We start from the raw sequence: 20,964 nt of genomic DNA, 5'->3' as shown, positions 1-20,964 counted from the left end.
ATTTGAATGTCATGTAGAACAACACATATTTTAGAAAATTTTTCGGTATTTTATAACATTTTGGCATTTTAAGAACACCTTCTGGTCAGGGAGAAACTATCTCTCTCCCCAGGGTACCAAATTCTTATAGATATCCAGGTCTGAATGTAGAGCACATCTCTGCTTTCCAATTAGCCAGCCTACAGCCATACTTCCTGTTCAGCCTGTATACTTTGGAGATATTCCTTTGCCTTAATCACCCTGAAGTGAAATTATTCAAACCAACCAATCTGCCTTCAATGCCCCTTTGCCTTTCCAGTGGAAATCCCAATAAAGGCTCTACCGTGACTTTCCCTTTGCTCCCGCTTTCCACTTCCTGACCACTCCTGAAATGTCCCATGTGGCTCTGCACAGAAATACATGCCCAGTTTCTGGGGCCTGTGAATATGCTAACATTTTTTGTTTTCCTAACCCTCTCTTGTGGCTTCTCTTGTGGCTTAACTGTCTGACCATCACCTAAAAGGACAGGGAACACAAACAGGCCAATCTGTGATCTTTGTATACTTTTGTTTGTAAGTTGTTATGTACATTAAATACTAAATGAGTAAATATTAAACTGAATTTTAAAAATATTCTTGTAGACACTGACATACAGAAATCTTTCTCTACCATGAGAGATAAACTAAAGAAATCTATCACTATGTCCACTTGGGAAATTAATTTTGCCATTATTTTCCCAAATTTAACTAACTCTGGCATAAACGATGCCATCTGAAATGAAAAGCCACACAAATAAAAACAGGAGCAAAACACCTACCTGTGAAGGTGTACTAGTAAGTTCCATCTTCTCCTGTGATTTCTCCTTTGCTAGCCGAGCAGCTTCTTTAAATTCCTGAAACTTTTCTGCAAACTGAAAGGATAAAGACTACATACATTAATCAAATAAGCAGTCATAGTGCCCACCTTTATCTTAATTTGGTTTCATTTTTGAATAACTGACTCTTTTTTTTTTTTTGGTACCGGGAATCGAACTCGGGTCCTTGCACTTGCTCAGCAGGCAGCGAAACCGCTGAGCTAAATCCCCAGCCCTTGAATAACTGACTCTTACACAAGCAACATAACCTCCAGAGCAACTGTAACTTGTAACATGAATATGATAGAGAAAGAAACCTAACGCTAAATATTTGTTGTCCGTAAAGTACTATGACAAGTCTCATTCATCACTGTATAGTGAAGTAAGAACTGGGTGTCAGAAATCTTACTTATTTATATACCTCCCTGGTTGTTCAGAAATATTACAACGACCAAAGTAGAGGTGGAATCAGTAAAGAGAGGCATAGTATGTTTTGTTTATCTGAGAAAATAGAATTTCTTTTTTTTAATTAATTTTATTGGTAAAAAAACTGAATTTCTTAAGTATGCATATTAAAGTACTGAGAAAATGCTTTTAGACATTACTAAGATATAAACTCATATAAGGCATTTTATTTTCAATATTACAAATAATAGAAAGGAAAGAAGGGAAAGGAAAAATTACGAGAAAAGGAAAAATGGAAACAAAGTCTTTGTAAATAGGGAAGGGTGGAGGGAGTGAAGGGAGAACAGAGAATGGGGAAAAAATGAGAACCAAGATACATCATGTACAGGAACAAGTACCCAATGATAAATGTAAATGTATGGTGTACCTAAAATGTACCAATAAAAGAATTTAAGGAAAAAATATAGTAACATACTATTATCACCAATATACAACTAAAAGTTAATTGCTCAAAAATTTTAAGGAGCTAATATATACCTATACTACTGATAATTTTTTTTCTTTGTTTTTTTTGTTGTGGTTTTGTTTTTTGGTACCAGGGATCAAACTCGGGACCTTGCGCTTGGGAGGCAGGCACTGGAACCACTCAGCTAAATCCCCAGCCCACTACTGCTAATTTTTATATCCTTAGTTTTCAGCAAAAGAAAAACATAATGGCTTCAGTTTTCATAACAAACACAATTTAGTAAGCATACTTGCTCATATCAGTCACCATTACATGATCATGCATTTCTTCACGATGCTTCCATGCTTGTTTTGAAAGGCTTTATTTATAATTGCCTTCAGAACATTCTCCAAATACTTTCTCCAATCCTCCAAATCCTCAAATGCTTTAACTCACACACGACTTTTATAAAACAAACCTGAATGTTTACATGCTTGCTTCATTTATGTAAATGATTATAAATTCCTTTGGATCCCCTAGTTTGAAAAGCACCAAAATTGGTCTTCAAGGTAGTTTGAAAAACACATCATGATTTTGTCACGTCTGAATCAACACATTCTGAACAGACTAATGTCACTTCTTACATAAACAAATTAAGACATCTCCAAGAGTGTATGCACTGTTTTCCAATATTCAATCTACCCCCAAAATGCTATGGTTCATGACAGGAATAAACTAGTTAAAGCACATGCTAACTTTACAGAGGAAAAAATTTTCTTGAAAAATAAAAGCCATTCCCAGAAAAAAATCAAATAAGAACAGACAGCATGATTGACAGAATGTAATAAGTACTCCTTTCCTACATTAGCTAGCTGCTTAGTAACTTGAAAGATGTAATGAAGAACTTAATTTATACTCTAAAGTACTTGAGCCCCAAAAGCATTTCATGTAAATTTATTTGATAAGTCAAACCACAATTTATTGTGTTACAAAGTCAAGATACTTTACAAGTGAAATATAGTTTAGTTTTTTTGCTATAGACTTTAATGGAAAATTTCAAAAGAAAAATTGTAAAAAAGTTCTGAGTAACGGCAAAAGTATAATAAACATAATTTTCCAATGGTATTGTTTATTAAATGTCAATGTTCAACTGGATGCCTGTGTTCTTATTATGCTGAGATACTCTGAACCTAAAACTCAAACCTATACCACAATTCAAGAAATATATTCCGAGAATAAGACATACACAAAGGAAACTAAGTCAACTAACACTTGTTTGTTTTTCGGCAGAGATTAAAGCCTGGGCCTCACATAATGCTAGGAAAGTGCTCTACCACTGAGCTACATTACAATTCACACTTACTTGTTTTAATCATCTTCCAGAGAATGATTTATAATGACAAAGACAAAAGTTAAAATAGTCTTAAAATTGAGCTTTAAACTATTAATTTATATAAAAAGATAACAAACACTTGAAAATATCAATGTTAAGGAACGTTTACAACTAAACTAGAAAAAAAACAAAGTGGACTATTTCAACTACCAAACTATCTAGTTATAACTTCAAGTCAATAAAATGTTCACAGAAGTGTGAAATTTTTTAACAAAATTCGGTTTAGAAACCTGAGTAATTTCTATAATAAGACACCTTAAAGTTTAATGAAAATAATAACAGTATTTATCTACACGATTCTGATTATACTCTATACTTGAACAATTTCAACTCTCAAGCTACCATATCCTGTCTATAACAAATCACACATAAAGTGTTTGAATGTGGGGTTAGCCCTTTAACAGAACACGTCAAACACAGATTTTAGTGTAAATCTTTAGGTCTGGTGGGCATAAAATCTGAACAGCAAAGTGAGTAATAATCATCTAGATCAACATTTTGTATCCTGAGATTGTCTTTTCTCTCTTCTTATACTCCTTCTGTGTAACATCCACCAGAATTCAAGGTGCTGCTTGTGTGAACAGCAAGTGCATGGCTTTTGCTTATGGCAGGACAACTGTTTTATTTCCAATTTTATCTTGCTGATGTGCCACATTTTACTGGCCTTTGTGGCCAGTCATTCACTTGGTTAGTATTACCCAAGAATTATTCATGATGTCTGTTTGATTTCAGTCTGTATTGCATTAGAAGTTTTGGAGTACTCTACAACCAATTTTCCCTAAATATAAAAATTTATGCTGGGCATGGTGGCACATGCCTGTGAAATACCAGCTCTCTGAGAAGCTAAGGCAAGAGGACAGAGCAAGTTCAAGCCCAGTCTGGGCAACTTAGTGACTTAGCAAGACCTTTTCAAAATAAAAAATAAGAAAAGAGCTGGTGATATAGCTTAGTAGAAAAGCCCTGGGTTCAATCCCTAGTACAAGAAAAAAAAATTGTAATAATAATTTATATGTGCCTAGTATTATATCAAAAAGCTTAAGTCTGTATCACTATCACCTTCAGTTTTCACAATTTAGAAGAGCTTGGTATCTGCCTATCTTGTAGACGATTTCCAATGGAGAGTGCTAATCTCTGGGCAAAATCCCTTCTAAAGTGATAATCTCTATCTTTTATTTTCTATCATACAAGTATTAACCACACAAGTCCTTCTCAACTGATGATGACTGTTCTTAATGTGTACAAGACATTTCTCATGGGACAGAGGATCCAATGAGCTCTTGCTTCTTGCTCTAAAGTCTCAGTTGTTTTGAGAATATTAAATAAATTCCTCCACTATTTCATACTCTCCACTTGCTGTTATATATTTAAGACATATGAATTGAAGATGAAGATTTTCACTCAGATCTTACGATTTAACTTACTTTTGAAAGATGATGCTCAGAGGAGAATCCTAGTCCATAAACAGTGTTTGCGCGGCTATCGGCCCACTGGCCAAACTTCTGAGATGTTTTAGTGAATGTCATGTTTGGGGTAATAGTGCTATTTATTATTGCCTGAAAAAGAAAAGAAGTGTGAGAAATCAGTCAAAAAAGAAGAAACAGGCATTTGAATAAAGAACCATTTAGTTACATAAAAGTTGGGTATCACTAGTAAGTCAAAATGTTAAATATATAGATTATGGAAGAAATAGTTTCTACCATTTTAAGTGACAATATGGAAATGCAGTGTCTAAAAAAACTATAAAATGGTACTCTCCATCAAAAATTTCAGTATCTAATACTCAAAACAAGTATTCCTAGAATCCAAAAAAAATTTAGTTTTTAATGTGGCCAGATTCTTCCTTTTGAGTGTTTAGGATTAGTATTTATTAATTTTGGATGCTACTCACTGGAAGCAAATAGGCCTTAGTCTTTTTTTTTGGTACCGGGGATTGAACTCAGGACCTTGCGCTTGTGAGGCAGGCACTGGAACCACTGAGCTAAATCCCCAGCCCAAGACCTTAGTCTTCATAGTGTTTAAATATTTAAAGTAGGGTCTCATTCTCCAAAGAATCTTTAATGCATAATTTCTTAGAAAACTAGTATTTCAGCAACATTATTAAATATTAACTTTAGTGATCATGATAGATTTCAACTATTATAACATTAATTCATGACATCTCTCAGTACTAGAAAAATAGACAATTTATGTTTAGTTGGTTAGTCTAAGGCCCTCTAAAATATGATTCTCATAATAATAAAAAGATACATGTTATCAAATCCCAAAGCAGTCATCTAGTAAACTATTATTAAATGTGGAGTGGAAATCAAGTATTTTCAAAACAAAGCTAAATTTGTTTACCAGATAAACAACAGTATTAATGTAAAATATTTATGAGCTATGCATGTATGGATAAGTTATGGTCAACTGCCTTACTAAAGAAGACAATAAAACAGAAATTGGTCCCTTTCTTTCTCTCACAGAAAAGTAGATGTGTTGTCTATTATTATGAGAGCCCATATCCTCAGTGAAAAGTTATATATTCATTCTTATATAGCTTCCATACCCTTCAAAAAAAAAAGCTTCTTCCAGCCTATCATTTTATATGTGTAAAATGTGTCTAGCCACTAATTTGTAGGGCTATCATCAAATGAAAGACTAAATGAAAAAACTATTCACAAATAGCAAGGGACCATTCATTTTATTGAACTTTTTTTTCACAAATACCTATTACATGCCAAGCACAATTCTATGTTTAAGAGAGAGGCAATATAATTATGGACTTTATTCTAAGAGGAGTCAGCCAATGCACCAGTAAATAAATAGCTGACAATTTATTGGCCATGTGAGGGTAGCCCCTAAGACCAGGATGTGATAGGGTAGAAGGTGAGCTGATAAAGACTACCTGACACTGCTTAAGATATGATAGTCATTAGTGTTCTCTGAGGAACATATGATCTGCAACCTGAGTAGTATTTTCAAGGAGATACAGGGCATTTTTACATGAGATGCTAATAACTCTCAGAAAGTAGGGTAGCAACAGATTTTATAGGCACCTAAGAAAGTTGATCAGTGTGCTGCTGGTCAGATGGTGTTTAACTACTTCAAATGAACATCTCTCTTCTTTGTTAAAGAGTTCCGAATAATCTCCACTTTGAACCTTTCCTAGCCTCTATATTACTTGTTCTTTAGTAACTGAAGAAAAGCTTAAAAAAAAAAATCCAACACCTAAATGTCTATTTCTTAGATTCTTTGAGTAGGAGGCTACTATGAATTCTTCTAAAAGAAAAATTTTAGTGCTTAAAAATAAATATGACTCTTATTCCTGAACTTCTTGTACTTTTACAGAAAAATGTAAAAATGCTTTGCCATCACAGATCATGTAGTGTCCCGTCTTGCCCATACCAATATCTCAGCAGCATGATCAGAAAACCTTAAAGCAAACACTGCATACACAGGACAGGCACTGAACACTCCTGCTTACCAAAAAGCAACTATTCATGTTACAAAGTGCTGTAATCACAACTGAAGACACTCATGAAATAGAACTCAAGAGCTGCTTCAGAAAGTGGCAAGAATGACGGGATAAGTATGTTTGAAGTGAGGAAGAGTATTCTGAAGGCTATTAATGCAATATGTCTTTTTCTGTGATAATTTTTTATTTAAACACTGTTATAGCTTGTATCTAGATGCTGCCTCAAAGCCTCACATGGTCATAGGTGGGGCCTTTCAGGGGTGGCTGGATCTAGGGTGGGTGTGTGATGCTGGAATCTAGGATGTGATGCTGGGATTGATTCACGGTTCGATGCTAGGATTAAGGCTGTTCCACCCCGGATATGAGTGCTACCCTCACTAAGGGTGGGCAGCCTGGATAGAATATAAGGAACAGAAGAAAGAGGGTTGCTGCTTGTTGCCTTCCGCTTTGTGCCTGCCATGAACTGTTTCTCTTCTGCAATGCCCCTCTGGTATGCCATGCTGCCTTGGAGCCAGCCAACTATGAAATGAAAAACTGTGAGCCAAATAAACCTTTCCTCCTAAAAAAAAAAAAAAAAAAAAGTGCTGAAGCTAACAGCAATCATTTAGAAAAGTAGCCAGACAATGAAAATTTGATAGAAAATACAACTCTGCTACAGAAGATAGATTTTGTTGAAAGAAACAGTATAAAACTTTTTCACAAGTTATTTAAGATTCTAATATATTCAGAAGTGGAACAGCCAAAAGCAATAGCTCATAATGCTTCAGAAGGAAGAATACACAGGATTATTTAATTATCAACTTTTTCTTTTTGATAATAAAGTATTTTAATCTGGTGAAGGTTAGTTAGCAACTAAAAGCTATTTAATCATTTCCACAGTTTTTTTCCTTGGACATGGACTACTTCAGTAGATCTTTACTTTTGTATACCATTTAACCTTCTATCTAATAAAATTGCATTTCAACTGTAGTTTGGACCAAGAGACAAAACAGATTACAGAAATTAAAGGTTCAAGTGAAGGGAAAAAAAATCAACATTCTAAAGCCTGAGATAATATGTTGCTTTTCAGGAAGTCAGTTACAAGATATACAGAATTATTCTTCACTAAATAACGCTTGACAGAAATCAATTACTATTTCTCAAGTCCTCCAAGTAAAAATGAAGAGGGCCGCGGATTTAGCTCAGTGGTTCCGGTGCCTGCCTCGCAAGCGCCAGGTCCCGAGTTTGATCCCCGGTACCAAAAAAAAAAAAAAAATCATAATGAAGAGGATCAGTTATTCAATTAATACAGGTTAGTCACTTATGTACAAGACACAAAGTACAAATAGCCTCTGAGGTTGTAATTTAATTAAAAAGATAAGAAATGAGCACACTGAAACATCAGACTAAAAGCTTATCATTAAATTACCTTTTATTTCTAAAAGGAATACCTACATAATATGCATATACATACACATACACACATACACACACACACACACACATATATATATATACACACACCTATATGCTATCTATATAATATACTACCTGTAGAAGGTAGTACATAATAAACTAATTTAATACTACTAATAGCAAGCGTTTGTACAGTGACTAGTATCACACTTTGTACTTTTGCTTAAATTACCCTTCACAACAATGCTATAATGTAACAATGGAGGTATTTTTCTTAGGTCCCTTCTACAGATGAGAAAACTGAAGTTAAACACATTGCTCAAGATCATATGGCTAGTAATAGTGGAGAAAAATTTAAATGTGACAGTTTAGCTCTAGATTCTACTCTTCTATACTGCATTGCAAAAATCTGGGGGTGGGGGTTTGGAAAGGCCACAAGGCTTCAAGAAAGCTTGAAGAAAAATTGGAACCTCATCTTTCAACACTATCCAGAATCTGATGCTTGAAATTTCTTAAATAAAGAAAAAAAATTTAAATAAAATCAGTTATATGAAATTTATTGAAGATAAAATAGATTTTTCAATACTGAGGGTGTGGTTCGGTGGCAGAAAGGTCACTTAGCATAGGTAAGGCTCTGGGTTCAATTTCTGGTAATGCTGGTGGGTGAGTATTTTTCTCCCTTCTGAAGGATATATTACTTATCAGGCACTAAGTGCTTTATAGGTATTAAGTCTTTTAATCCTTACAACTATCAGTTAGAACAAGGTGGCTCAGAGAATCAATTTGCTCAAAGTCAAAATATTCAGCAACTGGTGGCACTGAAAGTTAAACCCAGGCGGTCCTTGCTCTTAAGTCTTATGCCATCTGCTTCTCCTAAAAATAAAGCCTTAGGCTTTCTGTCCTTATGCTTCTTTTCAGAAAAGGGTGTCCTGCTTTAATAGTGATATTGACAGACTTCCTATGATTTGGGGATTCTGAACTGCCTACTAGTCTACAGAAGTTGCTATGGCTTGGATATGATTATCCCAGGGTTCACATAACTAGAAGGAAGCAGTGTGGAACCTTCAAAGGTGGACAGAATAGAGGGGCCTCCAGCCTTTAGGGTGTGATCTTGGAAGGTAGTTTTCATGAGGCTCTTTGAGTTCTTGTGAAAGGATTTTTATAAAAGAAGCAAGTCCAGTACCTCAACTATCTCTGCTTCCAGTCACTCCATGTGCTTCCACCATCCTTTTATAAATTTTTTGGCATGCCGTTTGGATGTTCAGCCTCCAAAACTGTAACTAAATATACCTCTTTCTTCATAAGTACCTGTGTCAGGTATTTCGTTACAGTAATGAAAAAATTGACTAATTTGGAAGTATATCTGGAAAGAATTCTAGGTCCTAGTATTTGAGATTATGTCTATTCTGTTCACCACTATACTCCTACTATCTAGCATATGGCCTGACAAAATATTTTGGCTTATAACTCAATATAAGAAGGTGGTTAATCCAAGTAATTTAATGAACAAAAACTGTTGTTAACCTAACAATCAGGTTTTTTTCTTAAAAATTTTTCAAATTAGGGCCAGGGATTTAGCTCAGAGGTTCCAGCACCTGCCTCGCAAGTACAAGGTCCCAAGTTTGATCACTGGTACCAAAAAAAAAAAAAATTTTTTTTTTTTCAAATTAGCTGGGCATGGTAGTAACCATCTGTAATCTCAACATTTGGGCAGCTGAGGAAGGAGGATGGTGGGAGTTCCAAGGCCAGCCTGAACTACATAGTGAGACCTGGTGTCAAAAAAAAAATTTTTCAAATTCATAAGGAAATTTTTATTTGAATGAAGATAGAAATCTGAAAAAAACCAAATAGATTACTTAAAGTAAATGTAACTTACCTTTGAGCCATCTAAACTGATTATCCTATACACATTTCTTGTGCTGTCATAAAAATAAGACACAGTAACTGCATGCTTGCTGGTGGGTACCCAGTTCTTCTTTGTATTTGGGTCAATCTGGAAGACATGAGCTCGAGTGCTGAAGATAGGTTGCTCCCTGCAGGGGAAAAAAGAAAATGACAGAATGAAAGCAGCCAGTTTAATTCCACTAGATGAGAACACAAAACTGTAAGGATGATGCTTAGCCAACAATTCCCACATACCCTCAAATAAGAAAAACTTTCTTTCAATTGTGAATATTTGAAGTATTCAACAGTAAGTTTCTTTGAAACAATTAAAAGTCCATTCTGGTTATTCACATATTCTATATACATGAATTCACTTACTCTCTAAAATTTATCTGTAACCCCTCAAATTAAATGTTTATCGCATTTTCTTAGTCTTCTGTAGATAGCCAAAGAGCAGTGAAAAACCACGAATTGCTGGTATTGTAGGTACATTTCCATCTGAAGTTGAATAAGATGATAGATACTCCACTTTCCTGTTCTAGCATTCATAATATATAACCAAGTGTCCTTTTCAGTCTGTTTAGCACCATGCTTGCTTTGGATTTTTGTGCTTATTGTTAGTGCTTTTGCTGTTTAAAATGGCTCCTCAACATTGTGATGAAGAAGCGTTCCTATGTGCTGTCTGTTCCTAGGTGCGAGAAATCTGTGTTGTGCCTTATGGAAAAAAAAATGTGTTAGACAACTTTCATTCAGGCATGAGTTACAGTGTTGGCTAATGATATATGTTAAAATATGAGGGCTTTAAGCAGTAAGAGACATAAAACAATGCTATGTACTTATGGTTGACAAAAGTGCTATGGCCAGAGGCTTGTAAAAACATAACCCTGTAGATTTCCTAGGAGAAGTGGTTTAGTATTTACTAATTTAGGGTTCCTGGCACCTTTATAGATCAGAAGTGAATAATAAGAAAGAACTATATTCTGTTAAGATACACATATCTTATATTTGACCCTCACAAGGTTAATAGCTTTTACCGTTAACCACATTATCCTGGTAATAGATAAAATAATCTACTCGGGAAGTTTACATTCAACATTACATGCACATACTATACTGAAAAGTATACAGGAAACAAAGTTGCTCAAAACCACTAATTTTTTTTTTAGATTAGGCTTTAAAGGTATGAGATTTAAAAACTCACAATTTAGAGAACTAAAGCAAAAACATATATTAAAAATACTGTTACAAAATTTATTACAGTATGAAAAACAAGCATGAATTAACTACATCTAACAGAAGCTTCACAATGCAAAATTTTCCAAGTTCTAAATAAAAACTTTTGGAAAGAGCATTTATCACTTACTTTATTGCTGTTTATTTTTCCCCAAATAATCTCATCTCTCTTTTTACTACATACCACTCTTTTTTGAAGCAGCTCAAGATCCTAAAGAGAATTTTAATTGGTAATAATGTTTATAATTAAATTCAAAATTTTTAATTTAAAGAATTTAAAATATTTTTATTTTTTTCTCTTTTTTTTTTTGGTATCCAGCATCGAACTCAGGTCCTTGCACTTGCGCAGCAGGTGGCGAAACCACTGAGCTAAATCCCCAGCCCAAAAATATTTTAAAAATAGTAACTTTAAAGAGGAAAGGAAAGTAAAGAAATTCGGAAAATAGTTAAGGCAAATATGGGTCCTTTGAAAAATGACTCATCAAGTTAATAATGATGGGCTAGCTGCACAAGTCTCTGTCAGTCCTTAGAGTGGGGTATGGAAGAGAGGGGCCTTCCCAGAAGTAACGTGGCTCTTGTCCAGTTTTTTTCTTGACACTTTCCTTTTAAAGAATTTTTTTCTTTTCTTTTGGTACCAGGGATCGAACTCGGGTCCTTGTGCTTGTGCAGCAGGCGGCAAAACCACTGAGCTAAATCCCCAGCCTTTCTTTTTAAAGGAAGTGATACATTTTGTGCTTCACCCTACAGCATGAAGCAGGAAGTCATCTCTTCTTGCTTGACCACTGTTATATATGGATTCACTTAACAAATGAGTATTGTGCTAGGAAGAAGAATTCTGAACTGGGAGATCCCATTCATTTCCTCTTTCCCATCCTCAGTCCCTGACCTGCAGTGAGGCTGGTTCTGTAATTTGATGCTTCCAAACACCCAACAGCCCTTATTTTTCTTCTTTACCTTTCAATTAAATTTCCATGCACATGCTGTTGTTGAGTAGACTGGCTACTTCCAACTAAGGTAAATCTAGTCACACACAATGCTATTAAGGTAGATAAGGAAGGGAAGTGATGCTTCACCAACTTTGTGAATTTTTTGCTTTCATTTGATTGGGGGTAAATTTCTAAATAGTGCAGTCTGGTGAGTATAGGAATGTGTTCTAATAAACATTTTCTAAAAGACTAAATTATTAAAATATTAATATTGCTTTCACAAACATTCTGTGACCAGTTAACAAATCTCTAGTCAATGGAAATGCAATGTTTTGAGTCAACGGAGATTCTCCACATATTAACTCGTCCAATTTAATCCACACAATTTAATTCTTTTTAGAATAAAAATCTTTTAACTAGTTAACATATATGCAAACAACACAAGACTATCAACTAAATGTACAGCTTTCTTCAATTATCTGCCAAGTAAACTGGTTTCTCAAAGAATATTATAATTCAAGATTTCTGTTGTCAAAAACTGACTCATCAAAGTCTAGATGATAAAAACTAAAGAAATAACTCACTACAGAGACAGAGAACAGAATTCCCAGAAGTAATGAGAATGCTACTACATCTGATAGGGCATACTAGTAGATGATTCAAACTTTTATTGAATATATTTATTACATGAAAAGAACCAGGATGGAGGCTGGGGACGTAGCTCAGTGGCAGAGCAACTGCCTAGCATGCAGAAGGTCCTAAGTTCAATCCCCAGCACTGAATGGATGGATGGACAGATGAATAAATAGAACCGGAATGGGTCCCTTTCCTTGAAAGGTTCAAATTGAGTTGGGTGTGGTAGCACACGCCTATAATCCTAGCACTCTGGAAGCTGAGGCAGGAGGATTGCCACAAGTTTGAGGACAGCCTGGGCTGCATAATGAGTTCAAGGCCAGCGTTGAAGTACAGAGTGAGACCTTGTCTCAAAAAAACAAAACAACAAAACAAACAAAAAAGAAAAGTTCAATATGATGAAAGACAGATACGTTAACAGTAATATACTCTTCACCATGACTGATTGTCTGAAAATAAGTGACTAATGGAGAAACCAATGCCTGATGCCTAGGGAGAATTTAAAACAAATTATGGCACTATGAGAAGAGGGCACAGTATATTGTTGTGTGTAGCAAGAATGTCAGTTAAATGTGAATGCCTTTGAATGAAGCTAAAAATCAAGAAACAGAGAAACCAGTTCATGAGGGTCTCCAATGGAAGCAATGAAATTATAAACAAGAAATAGATTTGCTTTTTACCATAGAAAGGTAAATTTGGCAACACCAAAAGAGGATGGGAATAACATCAGGCACAGGGAGACTAGTCAGAATCTTACTAAAGAATCACAGCAGGACAACCTACTTTCTAGGCCACCTTCTGTCTCTCTTAGACAGAAGCTAACTTTCTCTCAATAAAGTCTGCCTACTCTTAACCTCCGTTGTTCCTAGATTTCATTCTTCAATTTTAGAGAACATAAACTCAGTGTGCTGGACATCTAGCAGGCTGAGTTACAATATTTCCCTTATATTATTTGGAGGCCCACATATCATATATCCTATATGAATAATACCTCTCCAATTCAATTAAAACAAAAACAACTAAGACCCAATTGTTTCACCACCAAGATCTGTCAAACATTTAAGGAACTAACTTTTTTTAGAAGCTAGCATAATTTTTATATTAAAATTTGACAAGAAACTCACATAAATGCAAAAATTCTAAGCTGAATATTAACAAACAAAATGATACCTAAGCTATATTTATGCCAAGAATGTTTTCACATTAGAAAAACAATTTAATTGCCCATATTACAGATTAAAGGAGAAAAATCATATGATTATCTCAAAAGTTACAGACCAAGCTCAATATCCTTTTAAGGCCAAATGTATTGGACAACTAGAAGTAAAACAGATTATCAAGACATAATATAGAGCATCCAAGAAGAAAGAAACTGCCACAAATGTTACACTTTAAGCTGAGACATGGGAGGCATGCTCTGTGAGGTGGAGAAAAGATGAAGCTGCCTGCTCGGACACTTCCCTTCAAAATTGTGCTGTGCCCCCCAGCTGATGCACTAAGATAAAGAAACAAGAAAAAATGTATATCAAATAGAAAGAAAAAATTTTGTTCTTGAATGGTCTGAATTTATGTGTAGAAATTCCAAAAGAAACTCTAGTGATTTATTAGAATAAGAGAATTTTACAAAATTTCTGGGGGAAAAAATGAACACAAAGATCTATCATATTTGTATATATGATTAGCAATAAACAGAAAAAAAGAATCACAAGTATTAAAAAAATAAAGAGAGGGAAGCTAAGGCAGGAGGAACACTGCAAGTTCGAGGCCAGCCTCGGCTACATAGTGAGTTCAAAGTCAGCTTGAACTGCATAGCGAGACCCTGTCTCAAAAAAAAAGAGAGAATGAGGTTAGAGCTGAAAACATGAGACAAGATTAAAGGTAAACTGAGGACATAATATCAGTATGATTTAAGTAACAGAGTGGCTCTAGAGCAGTCGTCTTAAACTGGATAATCTGTCCCCCTGGGAACATTTCAGTGTCTAGATGCACTGCAACTGTCACATCTTAAAGAACACTACTGGCATCTAGTTGTGGAGGTCAGGGATGTTGCTGAACCTCTACAAAACACTGGGGTGCTCCCCACGGCAATGAACTATGCAGCCACAAGTGTCAATAGTGCCAAGGCTAAGGAATCCTAATGCCAGAGATGAAAGAGAAATCTGAGTCTCCTGGGTTGCTACTCTGGGTGATTAAAAAGACAGTAAGTAGTACCATCAGCCAGGATGAAAAACCAGAGTACAGTCTAAGATTTGGGGGGATGCAAGGGAGAGCAGGAAGGACCTCAGTGCTGTCTGCATTCAGATACAGTACCTACAGAGTCTGCACGTAGAACTGTGCGTGAAGAACCTAAAAACATTTGTTCAGAGTTGGGAAACCAGGCTGGGGTGAGAACTTTGGGGACTCACCAGATCTTACGACCAGTCTGTTCAAGATATATTAACACTATGCATGTCAATAAATTTCATTTAAGAGAAGCTGCAGAAGAAAGGATTAGAGAAGGTATACCTGAAATCTTAAAGTGCTTATCCTTTTAGACCAGAAATCTATTTGAAACGGATTGTCTCAAGTGTCCAAGCATTAATATCAATACCTTTCCAAATAAATTGGATGGTGCTTATAAAGTTCAGACACACCATCTCCTTTACAGTAACTCACAGATACTAACTACATATTTTACTTTTACTGCTTGGGGTCACAAGCAACCTAGTAAACACTAGAGATAACAACTTTCACTGGTGGAGTTAGGGAAACATTTAAATCTGTTCTCTTTCATAGAAAAACTACTTTATTTCAAAAATGTAATTTGCCTTTTGTGTAATACAGAATCTCATATGACAGAATTAAGTATCAAAACAGGAAGAAGAGGGCCGGGGATTTAGCCCAGTGGTTTCGTCACCTGTTGCGCAAGTGCCAAGGACCCGAGTTCGATCCCGGGTACAAATAAAATAAAATAAAATAAAACAGGAAGAAGAAATAACTTTATTTTTGTAAGCTACTTGTTAGGACTTAGATCTTAAATGACCCTCAAATTCTCATACTGAATAAAATCTTAAATTGTAAAGAAAAAAAAAGAAATAGTAACTGGACCAAATACCACCGTTTCTCAAAGTGTGTTCTATGGAACAACAATTTGAGAAATGAGTTTAAACAACTTTTTAAAACACTGTATTATACCCTATTCTGAAATGTTTATAATGCACATTACAATATTAAAGGTCCTAAGAAGTTCTGTATTAAATTCATTTAAACTGAATAGTCCAGCATAAGGAAAATTATTTCATCTCAAAACCCTTTTTCATATAACATTTTAACATCTTACAGGGTTTATGACTACAATATAAGAAAAAAAAGACAAATTTTGAGGTAATTAACTGAAAGTTGGGTTTGATATTCTATCAATTATATTAGTAATTATATTTATATAGTGATGGTCACTAGAAAACAGATGGCAATACAAAATTGAGGCCTTATTTAGTAACAACTATAGTATCATTTCTTAAATAGATATTTGTTAAGAACACTCAAAGTAACTATTCTAAGAAACTAAACATTAATCTAAAGCTCAAATTTAAAAGCAAATAGATTTGGCATAAAATGCTCTAAACTATCTTAGAATAGCAAAACTATGCACACACACATTTTCATCCTAGACAATCATCTATTTGGTGAGTTCTTGTAGATCTATGAGAATAGTAAGGAGGGCATTACTTCATTAATTATAGAAAACTAGTGTAAGAATAATTTGGAAGTTCATCTTAAGACTAAAATTCTGTAAAAGTGATAGATTCTAAAACTTAAAATGGATGTGAAAAATTGGAATAATGTTAAAGTATAGATAACTGAAGAAAAAAGAATCACAATTTGTTTTTAATAATAAAGCTTAAACTCATTTAGAGTTGACATAAGGAATTACTACATTTAGCTGTCGGCATCTGTGTAATAATGGAGGATCATAAGAAACTGAAAAGACAAAGACTTTTTCAAGAGATATACAAGTTCTAAATCTAGACAAAAAGCAACAAGTTAACATTTGGCATTTGGATAGCTTTCATTACAAAAAAAATCAATGACAATGCTGTTTAAAACTTATTACTGAAGTCTATATTTTTCCAAATATATGATTACTCAATAAATCTTTGTTCCAAAGAAGTACAAAGATCTGTGTCCAATAAATACAAATTGAAGGGAAGGAAGAGAAATGATACATTTCCCAGTCTACCTTTAATGCCTAGATAACAAAGGTCCTTTTCAGATATGTAAGTATAAATGGATATTATAGCAAACATTTTAAAAAAAAGTTTATGATTTCAAATAATTCCCCAACCTTCCTAAGTTTTCAAAAGAAAGTAGCCTAGCAGAAATGCTAGAAACCAGGTTGTAATATTTCCCTCTGATGGTTTGACAGCGTTGTAGACACTGTTGGCTGACTACCCTAACTACCCAACAATTGTTCTTCCACACTCCTAACAAACCTCAAATACCCCACCTCCTGTCAACAACTGACAGCTTCGCTTCAGATAATCATGGCAATGCCATTCTTGCCAGAATCTGGTTTTGAAATGTATCTCTGAAGTAATTCTGGTCAATGAAATGACTAAGAAAAGTTTACTGGAAGCTTCTAGGAAGATTCACAGAGATAATTACACATACAAACAGGGATGTTCTCTTATGTTTGCACATGACACCCAGCCCCAAGAAACCATCTGATCACTCTAAGGAGAGCATATCTGAAAATAAGGCCAAAATTCTTAGTTAATAAAGTAGAAGAATAAACAAAGAATCTGGTTCCTTGATTATGTCACTGAACAAATTAATCAGTCTAACTCTAGACTTCTGAAATAAAACAAATTTCCTACTTGAAGCACTTATTTTAAAAAATATGCAAATAATAACTGAAGCAAGAGGTTTACATGCAATAAAACTGCAATAAACATGCCCGTCAATAAAATATATTAGTAGTCCTCTAGAACTTGCTGGCTAGCTACAGACTGGTTACTCACTAACTTCATAACACAACTCCACAGTACAAAAAACTAGATTTTTGGGATTTAAAACTGTAGAGCTGGTCAATGGATAAACTTATAAAAATAACTATACTGAGATAAGTCAGGGGGAGGTTGAAGTGGAAAGCAGAATGTAGAAATGGCTAAAGTTCACTCTTGGTTGACTTTCTGTTCCAGAAATTTAATCTCCAAAGACTTTAATAAACAAACAAACAAACAGAAGAGTCTGTTAGCTATACGATAGTAACCATCAAAAGAATTGGAATTATTGCCAGTTGTGGTGGTGCATGCCTGTAATCCCAGCACTTAAGAGGCTGAGGATTGACTGCATGAATTCGAGGCCAGCCGAGGCTGCATAGTGAGTTCAAGGGCAGCCTAGGCTGCATGGTGAGTTCAAGGCCAGTCTAAACTACAAAGCGAGATCCTGTCTCAAAAAAACCAAAACAAATGAAATTTTTAAAAGTAGGCCTCTTGGTTTTTCACAGATAGCCTTAATCAAGTTGAGCTAAAGACCTTCTATTCCAATTTTCTGTAGCATTTTTATCATGAATGGGTGATGGATTTTGTCAAATGCCTTTTCTGCATCTACTGAGATGATCATAGTTTTTGTCCTTGACTCTGTTAATATAGTGTATTACATTTATTGATTTACAAATGTTGAACCATCCTTGCACCCTGGGATAAATCGGACTTGGTCAGGGTGTATGATCTTCTTGATGACTCTCTGTATTCTGCTTGCCAGTATCTTGTTGAGGATTTCTGCATCAATATTCATTAGGGAGATTGGACTGTAGTTCTCTTTTGGGGTTGTGTCTTTTGCTGGTTTTGCAATGAAAGTAATACTTGCTTCCAGGAATTAATCTGGAAGCCTTGCTTCCCTTTCAATTTCCTTGATGAGTTTAAAGAGTAATGGCAATAGTTCTTTAAACGTCTTGTAGAATTCAGCAGTGAAGCCATCAGGACCTGGGCTTTTCTTTGTTGGTAAATTTTTTATTACATTTTCAATTTCACTCATTGTAATTGGAGTGTTTAGAATTTCTATATCTTCTTCATTTAACTTTGGTAATTCATATGTATCTAGGAATCTGTCCATTTCTTCTGTGTTTTCCATTTTGTTAGAGTACAGGTTCTAGAAGTAGATATTGATGATGCTTTGGATTCCTGCTGGATCTGTTGTGACTTCACCTTTTTCATTCTTGATTGCATGGATTTGAGGCTTTTTTTTTTTGATAAGGATAGCTAAGAGTTTATTGATTTTATTTATTCTTTCAAAGAACCAATTCTTTGACTCATTCATTTTTGTTCTCAGTCTCGATTGCACGATTGCATTGATTTCTGCTCTGATCTTTATAATTTCCTCTCTTGTATGAGCTTTGGGTTTGTTAGGGTCTTCTTTTTCTAGGAGCTTGAGGTTCTGCATTAGGTTATTTAACTGAGTTCTCTCTGTTTTCCTAATATGGGCATTCACTGCTATGAATTTCCTACATAGAACTGCTTTCACTGTGTCCCATAGATTCCTGTATGTTGTACCGGCATTATCACTTACTCGTAGAAACTGTTTTAATTTCCTCTGTGACCCATTGGTTATTCAGGAGGGTGTTATTTAATTTCCATGTGTTTGTGGGAGTTTTGCAGTTTCTTATGTCATTGATCTCCCAATTTTATTGCACTACGGTCTGATAATATACAGGGGGTAACTTCAATTCTTTTACATTTACTTAGACATATCCTATAAGCTAGCATGTGGTCTGTTTTGGAGAATAATCCATGTGCAGCCAAAAAGAATGTGTATTCTGATTTTGCGGGATGGAACACTCTGTAAAAACCTATTAAGTCCATTTGTTCAATAGCTTGGTTCAGTTCTAGAATTTCATTAATTTTTTGTGTAGATGATGTCTAATTGTGATAATGGGGTATTGAGATCCCCCACTACAATTGTATTAGAGCTTATTTGGTTTTTCATGTCCATTAATATTTGTTTTGTATAGCTGGGGGCATTTGTATTTGGTGCATATATATTTAGGATTGTCATCTCTTCCTCCAGACTGTTCCCTTCACAAGGATGTAGTGACCATCTTTGTCTCTTTTAATTAGTTTTGTTTTGAAATCTACTTTGTCTGCAAATAAGATTGCTATGCCTGCTTTTTTCTGGATTCCTGTGGCATGGAGAACTGTTCTCCATCCTTTTACTTTCAGTCTATGTATTTCTTTTTGAGTTAGGTGTGTTTCTTGTATACAGCACATTGCTGGGTTTTGCTTCTTAATCTATCTGTCAGTCTATTTCTTTTGGTGAGTTGAGACCATTAACACTGATAATTATGATAGATATTGACTCATCCTTGTCATGATGTTTTACTATTGTTGGCTCTGTTATTTCTTCGTTTTTTTCCCTTTCCCTTTAGTTTCTTACCTTCCCTGGTGGCTTCCCTCTGTTGGGCCTCATGGAGTTGTGATCATCATTGTCTTTTTCTAGGATATTGCTTACGATTGTTTGGAGTGCTGGTTTGGTATTCATGAAATTTCTCAGGTGTTCTTTGCTGTGAAAGTATCTAACTTCCCCATCGACTTTTGGTTTTTTTGGTACCGGGGATCAAACTCGGGACCTTGTGCTTTCAAGGCAGGCGCCAGAACCACTGAGTCAAATCCCCAGGCTTCCCCATCGACTTTGAAAGATAACTTTGCAGGATACAACAGTCTAGATTGGAAGTTATTTTCTTTTAGGCCTGAAATACTTGACTCCAGGCTCTCCTTGATTTGAGGGTTTGTGTTGAAAACTCTGCCATGATTTTGATGGGCTTTCCTTTAGAGGTGATTTGTTTCTTTTCTCTGCCTGTAGGATTGTGTTCTTCTGTTGGGTTTCTGAGATCTTGATTATTATGTGTCTAGGCGTAGATTTTTTTTGATCATGGCTAGTTGGAGTTCTATATGCCTCACTTACCTGTATGTCCAATTCTCCACCTCTGTCTGGGAAGTTTTCTACTATTACTTCTGTAAACAGTTTGTTTTTAATGTCAATTGTATTTTCTCCAACCGCCAACATCATACTAAATGGTCAAAAACTGAAAACTTTCACGTTAAAATCAGGAACAAGACAAGGATGCCCACTATCACCACTCCTGTTCAATGTAGTTCTGGAAACAGCCACAGCAATTAGAAAAGAGAAAGAAATAAAAGGAATAAAGATAGAAAAGGAAGAAGTTAAACTGTCATTATTTGCTGATGATATGATTGATACTTTACATAGAAGATCCAAAACACTCTGCCAAAAAACTTCTAGACTTAATTGACAGATTCAGTAGAGTAGCTGGATATAAGGTCAACACTCAAAAAAGAATAGCCTTTTTATATACAGATAATAGAC

General features: G+C 35.0%; 1 protein-coding gene across 3 annotated transcripts in view; it reads right to left on the bottom strand.

Annotated features, from left to right (window-relative positions):
- Nucleotides 1-20,964, bottom strand: part of Homer1 (homer scaffold protein 1) — a 133,714-nt gene that overhangs the window by 73,646 nt on the left and 39,104 nt on the right. The window contains exons 2-5 of one of the 3 annotated variants that reach the window (XM_087201159.1): nucleotides 10,187-10,522; nucleotides 9,801-9,957; nucleotides 4,497-4,628; nucleotides 797-904 (exon numbers count right to left, since the gene is read on the bottom strand). In XM_087201159.1, the coding sequence (XP_087057285.1) occupies nucleotides 797-904; nucleotides 4,497-4,598 (210 nt within the window). In that variant the 5' untranslated portion in view covers nucleotides 4,599-4,628; nucleotides 9,801-9,957; nucleotides 10,187-10,522. The remainder of the gene's footprint in view (nucleotides 1-796; nucleotides 905-4,496; nucleotides 4,629-9,800; nucleotides 9,958-10,186; nucleotides 10,523-20,964) is intronic. The other 2 variants (XM_021248538.2, XM_004870212.4) reach the window with 2 other exon arrangements.

This window comes from Heterocephalus glaber, unplaced genomic scaffold (genome assembly GCF_053883595.1).
Source record: "Heterocephalus glaber isolate CG9 unplaced genomic scaffold, H.glaber_assembly_v1.0 deba00001757, whole genome shotgun sequence".
Taxonomy (NCBI): Eukaryota; Metazoa; Chordata; class Mammalia; order Rodentia; family Bathyergidae; genus Heterocephalus; species Heterocephalus glaber.
This window is presented reverse-complemented; position numbering and strand designations above follow the sequence as displayed.